Source organism: Grus americana, chromosome 1 (assembly GCF_028858705.1).
Source record: "Grus americana isolate bGruAme1 chromosome 1, bGruAme1.mat, whole genome shotgun sequence".
Classification (NCBI taxonomy): Eukaryota; Metazoa; Chordata; class Aves; order Gruiformes; family Gruidae; genus Grus; species Grus americana.
The window spans coordinates 52,430,794-52,448,263 of NC_072852.1; the positions used below are offsets into that span (position 1 = coordinate 52,430,794).

The following is a 17,470-nucleotide window of genomic DNA, read 5'->3' on the forward strand; positions in this document are numbered from 1 at the left end:
TGGGCAAGAGGCTGGGAGAGGACATAGCTGGGATAGCTGACCCAAACTCACCAAACGGCTATTCCATACCATATGATGTCATGCTCAGCAATAAAACCTGGGGCTAAGGGAGAGGATGGAAGCACATTAGTGTTAAGGCGTTTGTCTTCCCAAGCAACTGCTATGCATCCTGAGGGCCTGCTTTCCAGGAAGTGGCTGGATATCTGCCTGTCTATGGGAAATAGTGAATGAATTCCTTTTTTTTTTGCTTTGCTTGCACACACAGCTTTGGTTTTTCTTATTAAACTGTCTTTATCTCAACCCATGAGCTTTTCCATCTTATTTTCTCCCCCTGTCCTGTTGAGGAGGTGGAGTGGGTGAGCAGCTGGGTGGGGGTCTGGAAGCCAGGCAAGACCAACTAGCCATGGTGTTTAATATATATATATATGTATGTGTGTGTATATATATATATTTTTTTTTTCCCAACTAAATCACTCAGGGATAGATTTAAAAACTTGAGAAAAAGACTGGACTTGATGATTCCTTCCAAACCTTTTTTGCTAGGCTCTGGACTGAATATAGCCAAAGGTATAGAGATATTTTATTAATAAAAGAATCTATAGAGACTAAATACAATTCAAAATCATATTTTCTTGATAAGATTACTGGCCAATTAGAATATAAGAAGTCAAATACAATATCATAGAATCATAGAATGATTTGGGTTGGAAGTTCCTTAAAGATCATCCAATTCCAACCCCCTACCAGGAGCAGGGACACCCTCCACTAGACCAAAGCACCATCCAACCTGGCCTTGAACACTTCCAGGGATGGGGCATCCACAGCTTCTCTGGGCAACCTGTTCCAGTGCCTCACCACCCTCACAGTAAAGAATTTCTTCCTAATATCTAATCTAAATCGACCCTACTTCAGCATAAATCCATTACCCCTTGTCCTGTCACTACACTCCCTGATAAACAGTCCCTCACCATCTTTCCTGTAGGCCCCTTTAGGTACTGGAAAGCTGCTTTAAGGTCTCCCCAGAGCCTTCTCTCCTCCAGGCTGAACAATCCCAACTTTCTCAGCCTGTTTTCATAGGAGAGGTGCTCCAGCCCTCTGGTCATCTTTGTGGCCCTCCTCTGGACTTGCTCCAGCAGCTCCATGTCCTTCTTATGTTGCGGCCCCCAGAGCTGGATGCAGTACTCCAGGTGGGGTCTCACAAGAGCAGAGCGGAGGGCAGAATCATCTCCCTCGACCTGCTGGTCATGCTGTTTTTGATGCAGCCCAGGACACGGTTGGCTTTCTGGACTGCAGGTGCACATTGCAGGGTCATGTTGAGTTTCTCATCAGCCAACACCATTGAGTCCTCCTCAGGGCTGCTCTCAATCCATTCTCTGCCCAGCCTGTAGTTGTGCTTAGGATAAACTGATTTAATGAATTGTCTATATTAAAGGTGGAGTGAGCAGTACTGGTATTCAAGGAAGTCATTGCACCAATCATTTTGGTACAATTAATGTATCATCAACGCTTCTGCAGTTGGTACTAACAGGTAAGCTAGCTTTGAATTTTCAAAGGATTCTGTACCCAGCCATACAAATGTTTGCTTGTTAATAGCAATTCTATGCATAAAGGGACTGCAGTCTTAGGACTGCAGAACACGGCTGAATATATTAGCTAAGACACTTGCTTAGAGTTCCAAGGATCAGAAAATACCTTTTCTGCCTTAGTGTGGTTTGAGTAAACTTGAAGAGTGAGAAAATAGACTCCTTATGTGTACATGCACATTTTCTGATACAGTAATGAGAAATGCTCACCTATCTTGCAAGAAATTGTTATGTTTCTACCCATTTTTTTTTTACTAAATTTCTGGGAAGAAGGATTGTTATGGGGTGATACCCAGATTTAAGCTCTTTCTGCAACAGAAATGACTACGTCCTTGATTTCCTCTACACAGGTACATTAATATCAATAATAGTACAGCCTCTTTGGAATGTAACAGGACATTGCAGATACATCATTAAAGCAGTATATAAGCATAGAAATTACAGCAAAATAATAAAGCTATTGTATCTTGTAGAGCTATTAAAAAATCCTTCAGGATTATGCTGACTATTCAAAAACACGTGGAGTTTTATCTTTGTATTTATCAATACCCAAATTATTGCTTAAATTAAACTTCTGAATATATATATGTAACATAAAATATTTTTGTCATCACTGCAGGAGAAAAGGGAGTGTCCGGAGATGCTGCTGTGAAATATATAAAATTAGCTTTCAGCTATGAAGAGTGGGATGTGTTTGACTCTGCTATTGAATTTGTCCTTAATTTTCTTCAGGTAATCCGAATGCTATTTAGACATTCTTTATGTATTCTTTTCCTAGGAGGGTAAGGAACAGTATTCAAAGTACATGTTTTAAAGACAAATTTCTATTGGCTGTTTCTGTCAATTAGGCTCAAGATGACCCAACATGGAAGAAAGCTGAAATGGAACTCAAACTTCTTACACTGATGCAACCTTTACTATTTCCAAGAAAATTTAAACACGGTTTTTCTATTAGTGAAACTAATACCGAAGAAGCTAGGATGCCTCATGGTTCTGAAAAGAAGCAAACATTCAGAAGTGAGTGTTGTTCAGTAAAGCTGTGTTTCCATTTCAAATATTTTAGCAGCAAGAAATTTTGTTTCTTATTTTAAAACTGTTTAGTATGGTGCATATAGTATTCTATCACAAAAACTAGCAATTGAGAAATTGCAACCTACTGAGTATTATCTAGTTTTCATTTGCCAAAACATTACTTTATACCATTTCCCTTGAGGGTGAAATAGCATATATGTTTAACATATATCATGTTATATGCAAAGATGTAAAATTAATGGATGTTTTCAGACAGGTTTTCAGGAAAAAAGTGAAACAGACATCTTTGGCTTTCTTTTCTCCTTATAATTCATTTATGTAAAATTTCTTGGCATCAAAGGAAGAAAAACTTCTTAAAGCAACTGTAATTTAATTGTATAACATTCTGAAAAACTGCAGATATCTCGAGAACTTTCCACTTCCAAAAATAGCAAGGATCACTTTTCACAGAAAGTTAATAAACTTGGGGATATCTATCCCCTTTGCATTTACTATTTGTCGGAGTATATTATCTGCTGGCATAAATTGCTAAGTTGACTCACTTGGATCTTTTCAGACATAGGTTTGTAACTAGAAATAACATCTTGCCTTTCCTTTTCTTCCTTTTTTAATAAACACTGAATGCAGAGGGTTCCTTAAAGCACGGAGAGCCTTCCAATGATCTTATGATTTTGGCAACAACAGTGTTTTCCTGTGTCTCCAGATCTAAGCAGGTATAATAAAATTAGAGACATTTCTTCTGAACAAATCACATAATCTGTAATGAATGCATATAATTTAAGACCAAAGGAATCAGTTGCATGATTAACAAACTACAAAAACAAAATAGCAAAAATGAAAAAATATACCCCTAAGATGTGATCAATTTGTGATTAAAAAAATAATAATATTTATTTCAATTTTTATTTAATTTTATTGATGCTATGTACTCAGGCTACTTTAAAAATGTAGATATTAAATCCATTTGGAATATCATAGAACTAATTGCATGTTTCAGCTAAGCAGAGATCAAATTTCTTATATTAGATTTAGGTGGGCAAGTATGCTCAGCTGTAGTAAAACATTTCTGCAATATTCATAGAAATGTAAGCAGTGACCCTAAGGAATGATAATGCCTTTATAGCAGCAGTATGCCTGCAATTGAAGGTAAATTCTCATTGCAAACAAACCAGCAGCAACAGCAAAACCAAAGAGTGTGGGATGTTTTGTGCTGAGGCCTGTACTACAGAATAATCCCATTGTATATCTGATGGTTTATTCCCAGAGTAACCACTTTTAGCTTACTTGTTCAAATTGAGATTTCCCTTAATGTGCTACTGTGAGGGAAAAAAAATTACAGTGCAATGTCTCCACTAGCATTTACATTGAAATAGTCTGTGATCCAAAAGGCTAATGAAAAATTTTCCTTAGAAAAAATGTGTTCTGTTAACATGGCATATGTCTTAACTGCAGAATTAATTTTAGATGTAGTTTCAATATTGCCCCAGTCTGAGTATAACTGGAGCACACACATTTTTTAGCTTTAGTCAAAATATCCTGCCTGTGAGGTAGTTACACTTTTAGATGGCATGATTTGTCTTTTTTTTACATAACCATTGTATTATGGAGGCAGGTTACCTGGATTTAAACTCTTCTGGTTCTTCTACAATTTCCAACAAATCTCCTTGGAACCTAATCTGTCTGGGGAAGAAAGACAAATTCTCCCCTGATTAACAGTGAATTCACTGATGGTAAAGTTACATGATATAGCTGAGCCAGTCTAACAGCTTGTTGCCACCAAATGAGTGGCAAAAGCGATCTTGATTTACTTCTTTTATAGTGTTTTTCTTCCCCCCACTTCTCAATATCAATATCCCTGAAATCTTACGCTTGTACACATAGGAAAGTACAGGTGGAGTGGATATAGCAGGCTTGAGTTTCATTGCACCTGAGATACTAGTCCAAGTCTGGTATAAATGGCGATAAAGATGTGTATTGATCCTTAATCACTGTTCAGAATGTGTTTAACACAGTGTAGACAGACTATTGCCTTTTAAAATGTGTTAATTAGGAGGTTAACTGAATAGAGTTTTGAATTTGTTAATTATTCTCTTTATAAGATGCGGATGTGTTTTTTCTTTCGGTTGGTAGGTATTCCACTCCAACCTTTTTTCTAGTTAAGTTGTTCTTCACTGCTTCTTCATCTGAGATGCACCAACAACCTGTGGAAGTATGCTGTCAATGCAAATTGAAACCTACTAATTTAGATCTTCTTCTGCAAATATTTAAGTACTGTAATAAAAAAATTCCCAAAGTTAATATAACTTAAATTGCATTACTTAGTTTTCCCAGAATGTATTGGCTGTTATAATGTTTCACAGATAGTTAATTTGCTTGTCTCTCCCATATAATTTTCATCTCACTGCTTTCCTTGTCTGTGTTACTTTTAAGAGCTTGAAAATAAAAAAAGAAATGAAAAAAAACCCCTCTAAAACCACTTGTATTGTTAGGAGATGAAAAGTTTGGGTAGTCTACCAGATATTACTTTAAAAAAATATTTCTTAAGTTTTCAAAATGTTGTGAACCCTTCTAAGTTAACTATAGTAACAGTTTATTTACTTACCTTGAAAAATTTTGAGAGTGTTTATGTACTGTATATACATACCTCTTTCTACAACTATGTTGTTATTTTCTTTCCAGAATATCCAACCTGACAAAGAAATACTTGTTGATGTAATAACGTTTTTGTGGCAGAAGTGCAAAATGGGACTTCAGCGAATCCAAACGAGTGGAAATGACTACTTAAAATATATCCACAAATACAAAGCTTACCAAGTACTCCTTATTATAATGTGTTTCTCTTAATATGAGTGCAGTCTGTTATAGTGAAGCCAAGATAAAATACTGATTTCCAGTCTAAGTACATTTTTTTATGGTAAAATGCAGATAAATCTTCTTCACTGAAAACGTGAATTGTATATACACTTTGAACAGACTGTGCTCCCATATGCCAGTATCAAAATATTTCTTAGCCTTTTCCCAGTAAAGTAAGCCATTCTCTGCCAGTGGACCACGATAGATGCTAAAATAGTGAAAGCATTCAGGCACAATGTAAGAAGCATTTGGTGTGTTGTGGTGGAAAATACTAGTATTGTACAAGAAAGTTCCCTAGATCAATTGAAGAAAGTGGCAAAAAACTTACAGCTTAAGATAGCAGCACAAATTCAGAATCTTAGTTTGGTGACATTCCAAAAAAAAGAAGTAAAATCTAAGAAAGGAGTTGTGTCCAGGATTATGAATATTTTTAAACAATTTTGAGTGCAAAACCGTATCTGCCTCTGTAATACATAAATATCTTCCTAAAATTTGTTTTATCTCTGTCCTGATTCTTTTTCTTTTCCCTTCCTCATTTTTAGTGGGTTCATGTACTCTGGATAATAAATGAAGTAATTCACAAGAGCGGCATAGCAGACACTAATGTTGTAATGCTTGCAGAGATAACCTTATGTCTAACTGCAATATTGGAAAATGTAGCTGATTCTACAAGTAAATCTAAGAAAAAAGCAGGTAAAGGTTTCAACAAAAATGTAGTTGTCTTTTAGGAATGACTTTAAAGGTTGGAACTTTTTTGAGTTGCAAAATTTGGCAAATATACATATTCAAAAATTGTTGTAAAGAGATTGTTGAGAGTAGAATAATAAGTTTTTGTCCATAATCAAAGCTGATGAAACCTGGTTTTCAAAGGATTTGTGCCTTATTTCCTTGCATTTCTAGTTAGAATCATAGAATCATAGAATGGTTTGAGTTGGAAGGGACCTCAAAGATCATCTAATTCCAACCCCCCTGCCATGGGCGGGGACACCTTCCACTAGGCCAGGTTGCCCAAAGCCCCATCCAACCTTGCCTGGAACACTTCCAGGGATGGGGGCATCCACAGCTTCTTTGGGCAACCTGTGCCAGTGCCTCATCACCCTCACAGTAAAGCATTTCTTTCTAACATCTAATCTAAATCGACCCTCCTTCAGCTTGAACCCATTACCCCTTGTCCTGTCACTACACTCCCTGATAAACAGTCCCTGACCATCTTTCCTGTAGGCCCCTTCAGGTACTGGAAGGCCGCAATTACATCTCCCCAGAGCCACCTTTTCTCCAGGCTGAACAACCCCAACTCTCTCAGCCTGTCCTCATAGGAGAGGTGCTCCAGCCCTCTGATCAACTTTGTGGCCCTCCTCTGGACTCACTCCAACAGCTCAATGTCTTTCTTGTGCTGGGGCCCCCAGAGCTGGATGCAGGTGGGGTCTCACAAGAGCAGAGCAGAGGGGCAGAATCCCCTCCCTCGACCTGCTGGTCACACCTCTTTTGATGCGGCCCAGGACACGGTTGGCTTTCTGGGCTGCAAGCGCACACTGCTGGCTCATGTTGAGCTTCTCATCAACCAACACCCCCAAGTCCTTCTCCTCAGGGCTGCTTTCAATCCATTCCTTTCCCAGCCTATAGTCGTGCTTGGGATTGCGCCGACCCACGTGCAGGACCTTGCACTTGGCCTTGTTGAACTTCATGCGGTTCACACGGGCCCACCTCTCCAGCCTGTCAAGGTGCCTCTGGATGGCATCCCTTCCCTCCAGCATGTCGACCACACCACACAGCTTGGTGTCGTCGGCAAACTTGCTGAGGGTGCACTCAATCCCGCTGTCCATGTTGCTGACAAAGATATTGAACAGTGCCGGTCCCAGTACCGACCCCTGAGGAACACCACTTGCCACTGTTCTCCACTTGGACATTGAGCTGTTGACCACAACTCTTTGAGTGCAACCATCCAGCCAATTCCTTCTCCACCGAGTGGTCCATCCATTGAATCCATGTCTCTCCAATTTAGAGACAAGGATGTCGTGCGGGACAGTGTCAAATGCCTTGCACAAGTCCAGGCAGATGACATCAGTTGCTCTTCCCTTATCCACCAACACTGTAACCCCATCATAGAAGGCCACCAAATTTATCAGGCATGATTTGCCCTTAGTGAAGCCATGTTGGCCATCACCAGTCATCTCCTTATTTTCCATGTGCCTGAGCATAGTCTCCAGGAGGGTCTACTCCATGATCTTGCCAGGCACGGAGGTGAGACTGACCTGTAGTTCCCTGGGTCTTCCTTTTTTTCCTTTTTTCAGTTCTACTGAAGTGTACATTTTGAAACACATCTCTTACGACTCACCATCCCAACAGGTCTTCTACAGGTCTCTTAGCCCCTTCAGAGTAGCCACAGATCACTCATACATTTTCTATCGACTAGGCAGAAGGCAATGTGTGCTGCAGCTCATGTGGGGCATTCATGTGCTGGTTGACTAGTGGCAGGCCAAACAGAAGAGGAAAATTGAGTTCATACTGAAGCCTTTGCTTTTATTGGGCCATTAATTTGGATCTCTTGTCTACACAAGTCTTGATTTTTTTATCGGAATTCAATTGTCTTTGAAATTGAACTTGATTGACATTATTGGGATATAATCCAATCACCTTAAACAAATTTCCTTACAAACCCTGACTAATGCTGTAACATATGAATATTTAGACATACTTTTAAAAGTTTTCTGTTGTTGTGGATGTTCTGTCTTGGAATATGAATCATATTTCTCCTAATTGTTTTGCAGTAACTAGAGAGTAGATTTTAATGACCCTTTTAGAGCATATCTAGGAACAGAAGAGAATGACAATACCTTTTGCTATTTTTGAAATTAAGAAAATCTTGGAACAGTACTATTCCATTATAAGGTAGAGCAGGTATTGTTTTCTGTGAATGTTATGAAAATCAGGCCATTCTGATGGAGGTTGGATGAATCTTCATTGTAGCATCACTGCTATTCTTTTTCATTGCATTGAAATATGTCTATTTGGAGGGAAAAAACCTGAATAAATAGGAGCCATTGCTCAAAACAAGCTGATAACTAGCCAGTCAAGCACATATTTATGCTGAGAAGAGTCTTTTCACTGAATGAATGCTGAGTGAATATAGATTTTCTTATTTATGAGAAAGAGACAGTGAACAAGCACAAGGAGTGGAGGAGTGACTAGAAGGTTGTCCCCCTGAAGGGGCAAAAAATTATTTTATTTTGGTGAAGAAATAAATTTTTGACAGACTAGAGGACTGGAAACAAGGACAAAGAAACTGCTTCCTCTTGTTTTGGCTGCTTTCCTCTTGTTTTGGAAAGGAAAACACAATTCTGGGTGCGTTCTATAAGAAAATAATTTAAACCATCCAAATGAACATTAAAAGAGTGGTGATACTCCTTCAAGGAATATTGAACTGAAATAGTTTATATCATAAAAATATGACCTCACGTATATAAAATCCTCCTATAAGTTAAATAAGCATTAAACCTTCTGTGAATTAGATAACAATAGATTTGAATTGATTTAAAAATGGAAAATTGATATGAATGTTACAACAATGTGAGGAACTAGAAAATGAATCCAGGTTTCATTAGCTTGGATATAATGTTGCTATGAAATATAGTGTACATTTAAAAATACTACGTTATTGGATAATCATATATTGAATTAGTATAATTGTACATATGTAGCTATTGTGTTTAAACCCTGAAAAGCTTTTCAAGAAACAATATAATTACCTGTCATAGTCAAGTACTGAAGAACTGAATTATTGCCAGTCTTCAGTTAGTAGTAGAGCTAATCAAATGGTACTAAAATTTTCTGAGTATATTTCATTTTCACTTTCTGATTTTCTTCCTATAAAAAAGGAAAAAGAAATACCTCTCTCTTGCAAGATGAAACCTGTGATATTCCTGAAATACTGATGGTAACGTCTAATTCATTTTCATTAATACAGCATTTTTGAATATCATAAAAATACTTCTGCTTGAAGCTTTTCATACAATTTTGTATTTAGTTTTATAAAGCTGAAATGTTTCATAGAATCATGCTACTGCAGAGGAAAAAAGCAAAAGCTTTTTTTCAAATGAAATAAAATCTGAAATTTTTCCTGTAGTCTTTTATAGTAATCTGCTATATGGAAGAAGTTTTATCTGAAACTTTTTTTACAGTGTGATTATACTGATTTCCACTGTAGACTCATTTTATGCCAATATATAGTATCAGCTTTAAATTGTTTAACAGCACATTTTTTAAAGATCATACAAACTGTAGTCTTTGCTTCATTTAGGGAAATATTTTGGGTTGTGCTTTTGCTTGTTTGTTTTTGTAAGGGTGATGTGGAATAGATGGAACATCCTGAGTGTCCTTGCTTTGTTCAGTGTATTCAGTGCTCAGCACTTTGCAGAAAAGTGTCCAATCAAACAGTTCAAAATTACTTACTAAAACACATTAACAAGAAAAGATATACATTAGTCCGAGGATTCAGGAATTTTGTCAACGGTATGTCTTAATGCTTACACACATGGAGAGGCTTTAATTCAGTGACAGTCTGCTTAAAAGTGTTGGTTTCTGAAAAATCAATGTTTTCTTAACATTATCTAATGGAAAGCTGAAAAACTGCTTGTGAAAAATACTGTGTCAACTTGATTCTTTTAAGTTACGTTTCATTCTGCTATAAGCTAACTCTTTGAGTTAGTAAATTTTTTTTGAGAGCTGGAGGAAAATCAGTCCTCAATTAATTAAAATTGAAATTTAAAATATTGATACTAGTATATGAAAGCATGGGGAGTTGTGCCTATGTAAAGATTATTGGACAGAGTTTAAACTGCAACAGCTAAAAATAATAGCACTTTACTTTTGATAGTCCATATTATAGATTTTAATGCTCTTATCTAATAAAACATGTTTCTATGTGTTTTCATTTCAGAAAAGTCCTGCAGAACAATTACAAGTTGCTTATGAAAGTCTTGAAAAAGCAATTAATGGAATGAACACATCTCGCTTATTGACCCTTCTACCAAATGGAAAGTCGATATTTGACAACTGCTGTACAAAGGTAAAGTCTACAAAAAGCTACGCTGCAATAAAATTTATAAATAATATATTGGATTTTGATGACACAAAACTCGTATTTTCTTCATACTTAGAAATCTTAGTATTATCAATTGTATCTCATCTTTCTGCTCCATAAATCTCTGTGTAGTAGAAATAGCATTTTTCTTTTTCAGTAATAAACTCTTTTAGGTTTTCTCTTCCATTTTCTTTTGGAAATAATTATAATTTGTAGCTTTCTCCTATAAAATAAAAGCAGAAATCCTTTTCATATTTATTGCTTGCAACTGTTTATTGTTAAAATTAATTTTTGCTGTTGAGGGGAGTTCAGACTTTCTAAATATTATCATTCTACACCAATATGATCTTTGTTTTGTGGACTGGTAACACAAGAAAACAAATTTTTCTGCAATTTCATATTTATTATTAATCTGGTTTCCTATTGATTCTCAGTTTTTATCTAGGTTTTTTTGTCTGTTATCCATGCTTTGTCTAGTCATTCTCCTTCCTTCCATGCATTTTTGAATGACTGCATATTACACAGATATGAAAACTTTCAGTGTTTGTCAGTTTACTGAAATAATAATATCAATTTTCAAGATAAATGCAGTAAGCTAAGTAATAAAAGTTTGTGTTTCCTTAATTACTACTTCCTATTTATTAGGTGGACTCAACTGATGAGAATTTGAATTCTGTTTGGGGATGTGGTAACGATAAGACAGAAACAGGTAATGCTTTTATAATGGATTTACACTTGGAGCTTATTCAGGCCCAACATCGGGTGGCTGTGAAACTTCTTAAAATGGCACAAGGTAGGTTTCAGTAAAGCTAAATGATCTTCATAGCTTGATTAGTCCTCTGTTAATATGTTTTGTAATACTAAGAAATAAAGGAGTATCTACTTTCTGAAGAGGAGCTGATGTTGGGCAGTTTGTATGCCATGTACAGACAGAAATAATGTACTGAATTTGCAGAATTTAGATTTACCACATGATACTAGTCTCTAACCTCTACTCAACCAATGGGAGTTAAACTTTGCTAACAGCTACTGGATTCGATTCCTAGACAGTTTGTTGTTGTATTTCAGTTATAATATTAACTGCTACAGTGTCAGTAACAGAGAATTGGGGGATGCTCTGCAGAAATTTTTTTCTATAATGCTAATTTTCTCTATAGAGAATGTCTTGAATATTTTATTCAATGCTCTTTGTAATCTGAATTTCTACTGTGAAGTTGTCCTTATCTCTTCCCAGTCAGCAGATATCCCACTCGTGCCAAATGCCTTCTGAAAAAACTCTGTTTGTTCTCCCATTGGTGGGGGTTTTTTTTTGTTTAATTAAAAGCTAGTATTAGTTTGACACTGCAGACCTCCCCTGTGCACTGCTCCCTATGATCAAACAAGATCCCTCTTTTCCTGTGATGTTAGTATAACTGCTAAAGATGTTAGAGCATGAGGGTGATATATTTTTAGTGGCACGATCAGTCCAAGAAATTCTCCTTGAACCAAAGAAAAGAACATGAGATGGAGCAAAGTTTTACTACAAAACTACGTATTAACCACTCTCACTGAAATTTTCTCAATAGCACTATCAGAATTAATAACTCAGGATTTCCTTCCCACATAGGTTCTCAAAAGGATGACAAAAGTCTTAAGTCTAGCAAGTCTCATGTGAAGAATATGAAAGATTTCCAGTATTTAACAGGTAAGGCTTATTAATTAAGATTCTAGAAGTATAATAAATTATTGCTGCTGTTTTAGAAATGTCTTAAAATATCTGTTTTACAGAGGCCCTTATAATGAGAAAAATAAAAAAGAATAAGCTATCCAGAGCAATCTTTTTGATGCAAAAGTCTGCACAGAAGTTCCCTGAAGAGTTAACCACTTCTTCCCAAAGGCAGCTACTGGAGGTAATAAAAAAAATATAGTAGAAATTCTTTATCATTATCATGGTTTTTCATGTTCTGTATAATTAAGACTTGGATTACTCCTTCTTACAAAAGGAAGAAAAATGGAAGGAACTTGAGGGACATTGGGTGGTTTTAACTTCCATTGTTAAATTTTCCCTGGGAAGTATGATGAAAGAATAAAGTGACTTAAAACAATAAAAGAGCACATCCCCAAATTTTGTGCTCATAGCAAACCTGAAAGAAGATACGATCTTTCTTTCTACACCTAATCACCTAGACTTTGCAGTTATGAACCTATGCCTTGCCAAAATGTCATCCAGGTTTCCTTCTTCCCATTGCAACCTTCAATATCCTTCTTTTTCCAAGATCTGTAAGTTTTGTTAGATTACTTTGGCTGGTGATGATGACATGGACTGTATTTTATTCTTATTAAACAAACAGTTTAGAAGATGGAGACTTTAGAATTTATTGAGGCTAAAAGTAGATCATTTCGAAGTCTTGAAATCAATGGGAGTCTTTCCATTGAACTTTGTACCAGCATCTCTCCGTGAAAATTGCCTTCTCATCAGTGGGGCATAAAATTTCTTATAGCCCCTACAACAGATAACAGAATCTGCAATTCTCACTATACAATATGTGAAAAAGTATTTTAAACAAGAAGTTCCTAAAAAAGTGTTTTTCTTTTAAATGCTACAAATTTGGAAGCATGATAATTAACATGCACATCTTTTATGTCAGAAGAATGCAAAAACTGGATCAGAAAGACATACACTAAAAATCTCTTTCATATATTGGTAAAATATTTGGCATTTATGAATATAAGATGTAGTGATATGGTATGAAAGTTGTAACTGTAGTCACCAATGAAGACTTACAAGCAATTCCCAAGAATCATGTGGTTATTCCAAACAAACATTTGAAAAGGCCTTATACTGACCTTCACTATATTTTACTTCTGTGCACTTTTCACAGAGAAAGTTGTAGGTAAAAGAATGTATGTAATATATTTGCAGCCAGTTGTCAGAAAATGTCAGAATTAACTTTGCCTGGACAAACTTAGCATGATCTTCTTTGATATTTGTACTATGATGAAATATTTAATTATATGCTCAATTAATCTTCCTCCTTGAGGTGGATGGTGCTCACTTAATGAACAGCAAATCCATACATTTATTTTCATGCTTCTGTGTAGAGGATTTTGCCTTTTGTATTGTAGAACATCCAAGAGATTTATATAGAATTACTCATATCTTCTGGTCTTTTCTACTGTACTCAGCACAATATGATATAAGTCTGTTATTATTATACTGCAAAATAGGAAAGCAGTTTATTTTTTTTGAGAAACGTACAAATTACCTTTTCTCATGCAGTAAACCACCAGGCAGGTATGGAAGCTTCTGAGTCATACCTGTATACTCACCTACATCATACTGCTTAATTACTTGAGCTACTGTATTTTTCAGACTCAGTTCAGCCTAAATCCTTGGTCCAGTGTATGGTACTAAAAGGTTTCAAGTAAAAATCCTAGTTGTAGGAGTATATCACCTCTCTCTTCTCTCAAAAGAATGTAATTTGTCCAAGACATACCCAGTCTCTTAATCTCTGAGAGCTGGCCTTTTTGGCCTTGATTTGCACTGCACAGCTGCCACAAGTAAAGATTTAAAAGTACTAATTTCTTAATATTAAATTTCCAAGTTAAGTTTCTCTTATCCTGACAATGCAAACAAGGTGAAGAAACCTACCAATTTGCCATTCAGTCCAATAAGAAAAAAAATGTACCCTGATCACCAACCAAATGGCCACATAATCACTGTGTGCAGGAGGCCCTCACATTTTACAGCTTTCAGGAGGCCCTGACATTTAAACACCTGGAAGTGTTCAAGGCCAGGTTGGATGAGGCTTTGGGCAACCTGGTCTAGTGGAGGGTGTCCCTGCCTGTGGCAGGAGGGTTGGAACTAGACAGTCTTTGAGGTCCCTTCCAACTCAAACCATTCTATGACTCTATGATGCTATGATTTTGGAAGACACTAATAGACTGTCGGTCAGCTCTCAGCACTCTCTAGCTAACCAAGGGAAGTGGCTTAGCCCTACTTTTTCCAGGCCTGCATTCTCCTCCCTTTTCTTTATTTCTTCTCTCTAATTCTGGAGTACAGAAAATCACTCTGACCACTTCCACAGCTCCTTCAGAAATTCCACAAATTAGGTCTCCAGCTCTCTGCTAAATAAGAGTTGATATCTTTTTTTTGTTTCTTGTTGGAGCTGATCACTGATTGCCACTAATTGCTCACTATACATATATAACAACACTATTTGTGATCACTCTCTTTTTTCCTATAGGTTCTTCCAAAATTGGATATGCCTCAGCCCTGCCTCTTTCATATGCAACCCTGCATTCCCTTTATTGTATATGGTGAAATTAATCTGCACATGTAAGGCTTACACAAAGTACCATTCATCCTAATTTAGGATGTAAGATGATATGAAAATCTATAAAAAGTTTTCTACATAGCAGTGAATTTTTATAAGATCATTTTGAAAACCATTTATAAGTGTTAAATCTGTCTGATTGTTATGCTTTAATAGTTTTTCCCTTTTAATTTAAATCTTAGGAAGCACTAACTTTAATTGAGCAAGTTGAAGCTGAACAAAGTGCATTGTATCACAGTCTCAAAGAAGCTATGAGCAGCAAGAAAAAAAGAAGGACTCCTCCTCCTCCTCTATTACTTTCTAGATCACATTGCTCCATGACATTTAAACCAGCCCCGTTCTCTTCAGATGTTCAGGTAATGCTTTTCATGATGACTCTGTAAGAAATAATTAAACAATACACAAGAGAGCAGAAGTTGTTTCAAGAGTGCTACACCATCCCAATTTTCTCTGTTGTTCTTGAGAAGATTATATTATTCTGACTTAATTAAGTATACTTTTTTTCCCCCCTCTGAGTCAGTTGTGACTCACTGTTTTGATCTTCACATTTGCATGAAACTTTCTTCATCTCATGCATCATGTTCCTTGGTGTTTCTGTCGTATAACACTTATTTATTCTACTTGTCAAAAGCTCATTCTCTCCCCTAGGGACTGACATACTCCTAGTTACCCTCTGAAGAGATGCAAGGCTGTTGCATCATGTGATGCAAGAAAGAACCACGCTGAAGTCTTTGTTAATGAAGTGCTGAAATGCCATAGTTCAGGTGGAAAAATCCACCTTCTGTTGAACATGTAGAGTCACAGAACTGCTCAGATCATAAGGGATTTTAGGAGAGATTTTTCTGCTCAAAGTAGGGTCGTCTCTGAGATTAGACCAGGTTGCTCAGGGCTTTATCCAGTCAGTTCTAAAAACCTCCAAGGATGGAGACTGAACAGCTTCTCTGGGCAACCTCTTCCAACAAGGCAATCTGTTCACGAGGAAAACTTTTTTCCTTATGTACCATTGGAAACTCTCTTGCTTCAGTTTAGGTCTATTGTTTTTCATCCTCTTGCCATGCACTGCTGTGAAAAGCCTGGCTACATCTTCTACATCACTTGCAGCCACTCAAAGGCTCCTGGTAGGTCCTCTGAAGCAACCTTTTCTCCGGGATGAATAAGCCCAGCTCTCTCAGCCTCTTCTTGCAGGGCTAGTGCTCCAGCTCCCAACCATCTTGGTGGTCCCCTGCTGCAATCACTCTAAGTTGTTCAACATTTCTTGTTAGAATGATGGGGGGCAGGAGGGAAACTGGCCATGGTATCTAGATGTAGTCTAATATTAGAGTGCTGAGCAGAGAGAGATAATTATGCTCCTCAATCTCCTAACTATGTCTGTTAATACAGTTCAAGATGCTTTTAGGCTGCTTTGCTGCCATGGCACACCACTGATTCATATTCAGCTTGCTGTCTAACATGACCCCCAGATCCTTTTAGTGCTGCTGCCCAGCCCATATCCTTGTGAGAGATTCTTCCTTCCCAGATACAAGACTTTGCATTTGTTAAATTTCATGAGGTTCCTGTTGGCCCATTCCTCTGGGCTCTCTAGGTCCATCTGAATAGCAATCCTGCCCTCATCTGCCCTAATATCAACTGTTTCCCTCAATTTGGCATCATCTGCAAACCTGGTGAGTATGTGCTCGCTTTTTTCCTCAGGTCATTGCTAAAGATATTAAACAGGACAGGTCCCAGGATAGTCCCCTGCAGTGCTCTACTTGTTACCACCCTCCAGGTAGAGTACAAACCATTAATGCCTACTCTCTGAGTCTGATCTTCCAACCATTGTTTTACCCGTTTATTTGTTCACACTCCCATAGCGTATCATCCTAACATCCCAGAGTGTAACATCCTAAGAATACTGGGAGACTGTGTTAAAAAAAGTGCCTTACTAAAATCAAGGTAAATGGCATCTACTCCTCTCCCCTTCTCTGCAAATGAAGTACTTTTGTCATACAGGCCAATCATGGTGGTCAGCCATGATTTGCCCTTGGTAAATCCATGCTGGCCGTTCCAAATCACCTTTTTTCTCCTTCATATGTCCAGCAAGGGTTCAAACAGGCTGAAGTTTGAAAAATTCACTAGCTGCAGTGTTCTTGAGAGAGACATTTTCAGAGTGATTTTGCAAGCTTCTTCAAAATAACAATGTGTATAAAACCAGTACGAACTCAGATCTTATTAATAGTGGTAAGAATGTTTCTGTGAACAGGTTTTTTATAACTTGCAGTTTTATTGCAGTTTGATTAGTGAATTTCAAAGAAATTAATTAGGGAAAACTTTGTCCTTTTAATCCCTAATGAACATAAGATTTAAAAAAATATAATTCTTTAAAGTCTGGTAGTTCATCTGTTTTAGTATTAATACTTCATTTTGTTCAATACAGGAGAGTGAATGTAACATATCAAGCCACCAGATGGTGCAATATGATTATAATTCTTATAATTTGAGCCCAGATATTCTAGAAGAATTTTTTTTCTAAAGATACGCATAGCTGTTGAGCAGACATGAAATATATGTTTTTTGAAGAACTTACTAACTGGAAATAGATACTCAGGATTTAATTAGACATATATAGT

At 36.9% G+C, this 17,470-nt stretch overlaps 1 protein-coding gene across 5 annotated transcripts in view; it reads left to right on the forward strand.

The window, feature by feature from the left end:
• Nucleotides 1–17,470, forward strand: part of CFAP54 (cilia and flagella associated protein 54) — a 115,290-nt gene that overhangs the window by 22,279 nt on the left and 75,541 nt on the right. For 4 of the 5 annotated variants that reach the window (XR_008575837.1, XM_054816115.1, XM_054816019.1 and 1 more), the window contains exons 10-21: nt 1,433–1,528; nt 2,203–2,315; nt 2,432–2,600; nt 3,243–3,328; nt 5,295–5,429; nt 6,011–6,161; nt 9,344–9,402; nt 10,405–10,533; nt 11,194–11,341; nt 12,155–12,232; nt 12,316–12,437; nt 15,047–15,220. Coding sequence is in view for 4 of the 5 variants with exons in the window: in XM_054816115.1 (XP_054672090.1) it covers nt 1,433–1,528; nt 2,203–2,315; nt 2,432–2,600; nt 3,243–3,328; nt 5,295–5,429; nt 6,011–6,161; nt 9,344–9,402; nt 10,405–10,533; nt 11,194–11,341; nt 12,155–12,232; nt 12,316–12,437; nt 15,047–15,220 (1,460 nt within the window). In the remaining variant the exon portion in view is untranslated. The remainder of the gene's footprint in view (nt 1–1,432; nt 1,529–2,202; nt 2,316–2,431; nt 2,601–3,242; nt 3,329–5,294; nt 5,430–6,010; nt 6,162–9,343; nt 9,403–10,404; nt 10,534–11,193; nt 11,342–12,154; nt 12,233–12,315; nt 12,438–15,046; nt 15,221–17,470) is intronic. The other variant, XM_054816201.1, reaches the window with a different exon arrangement.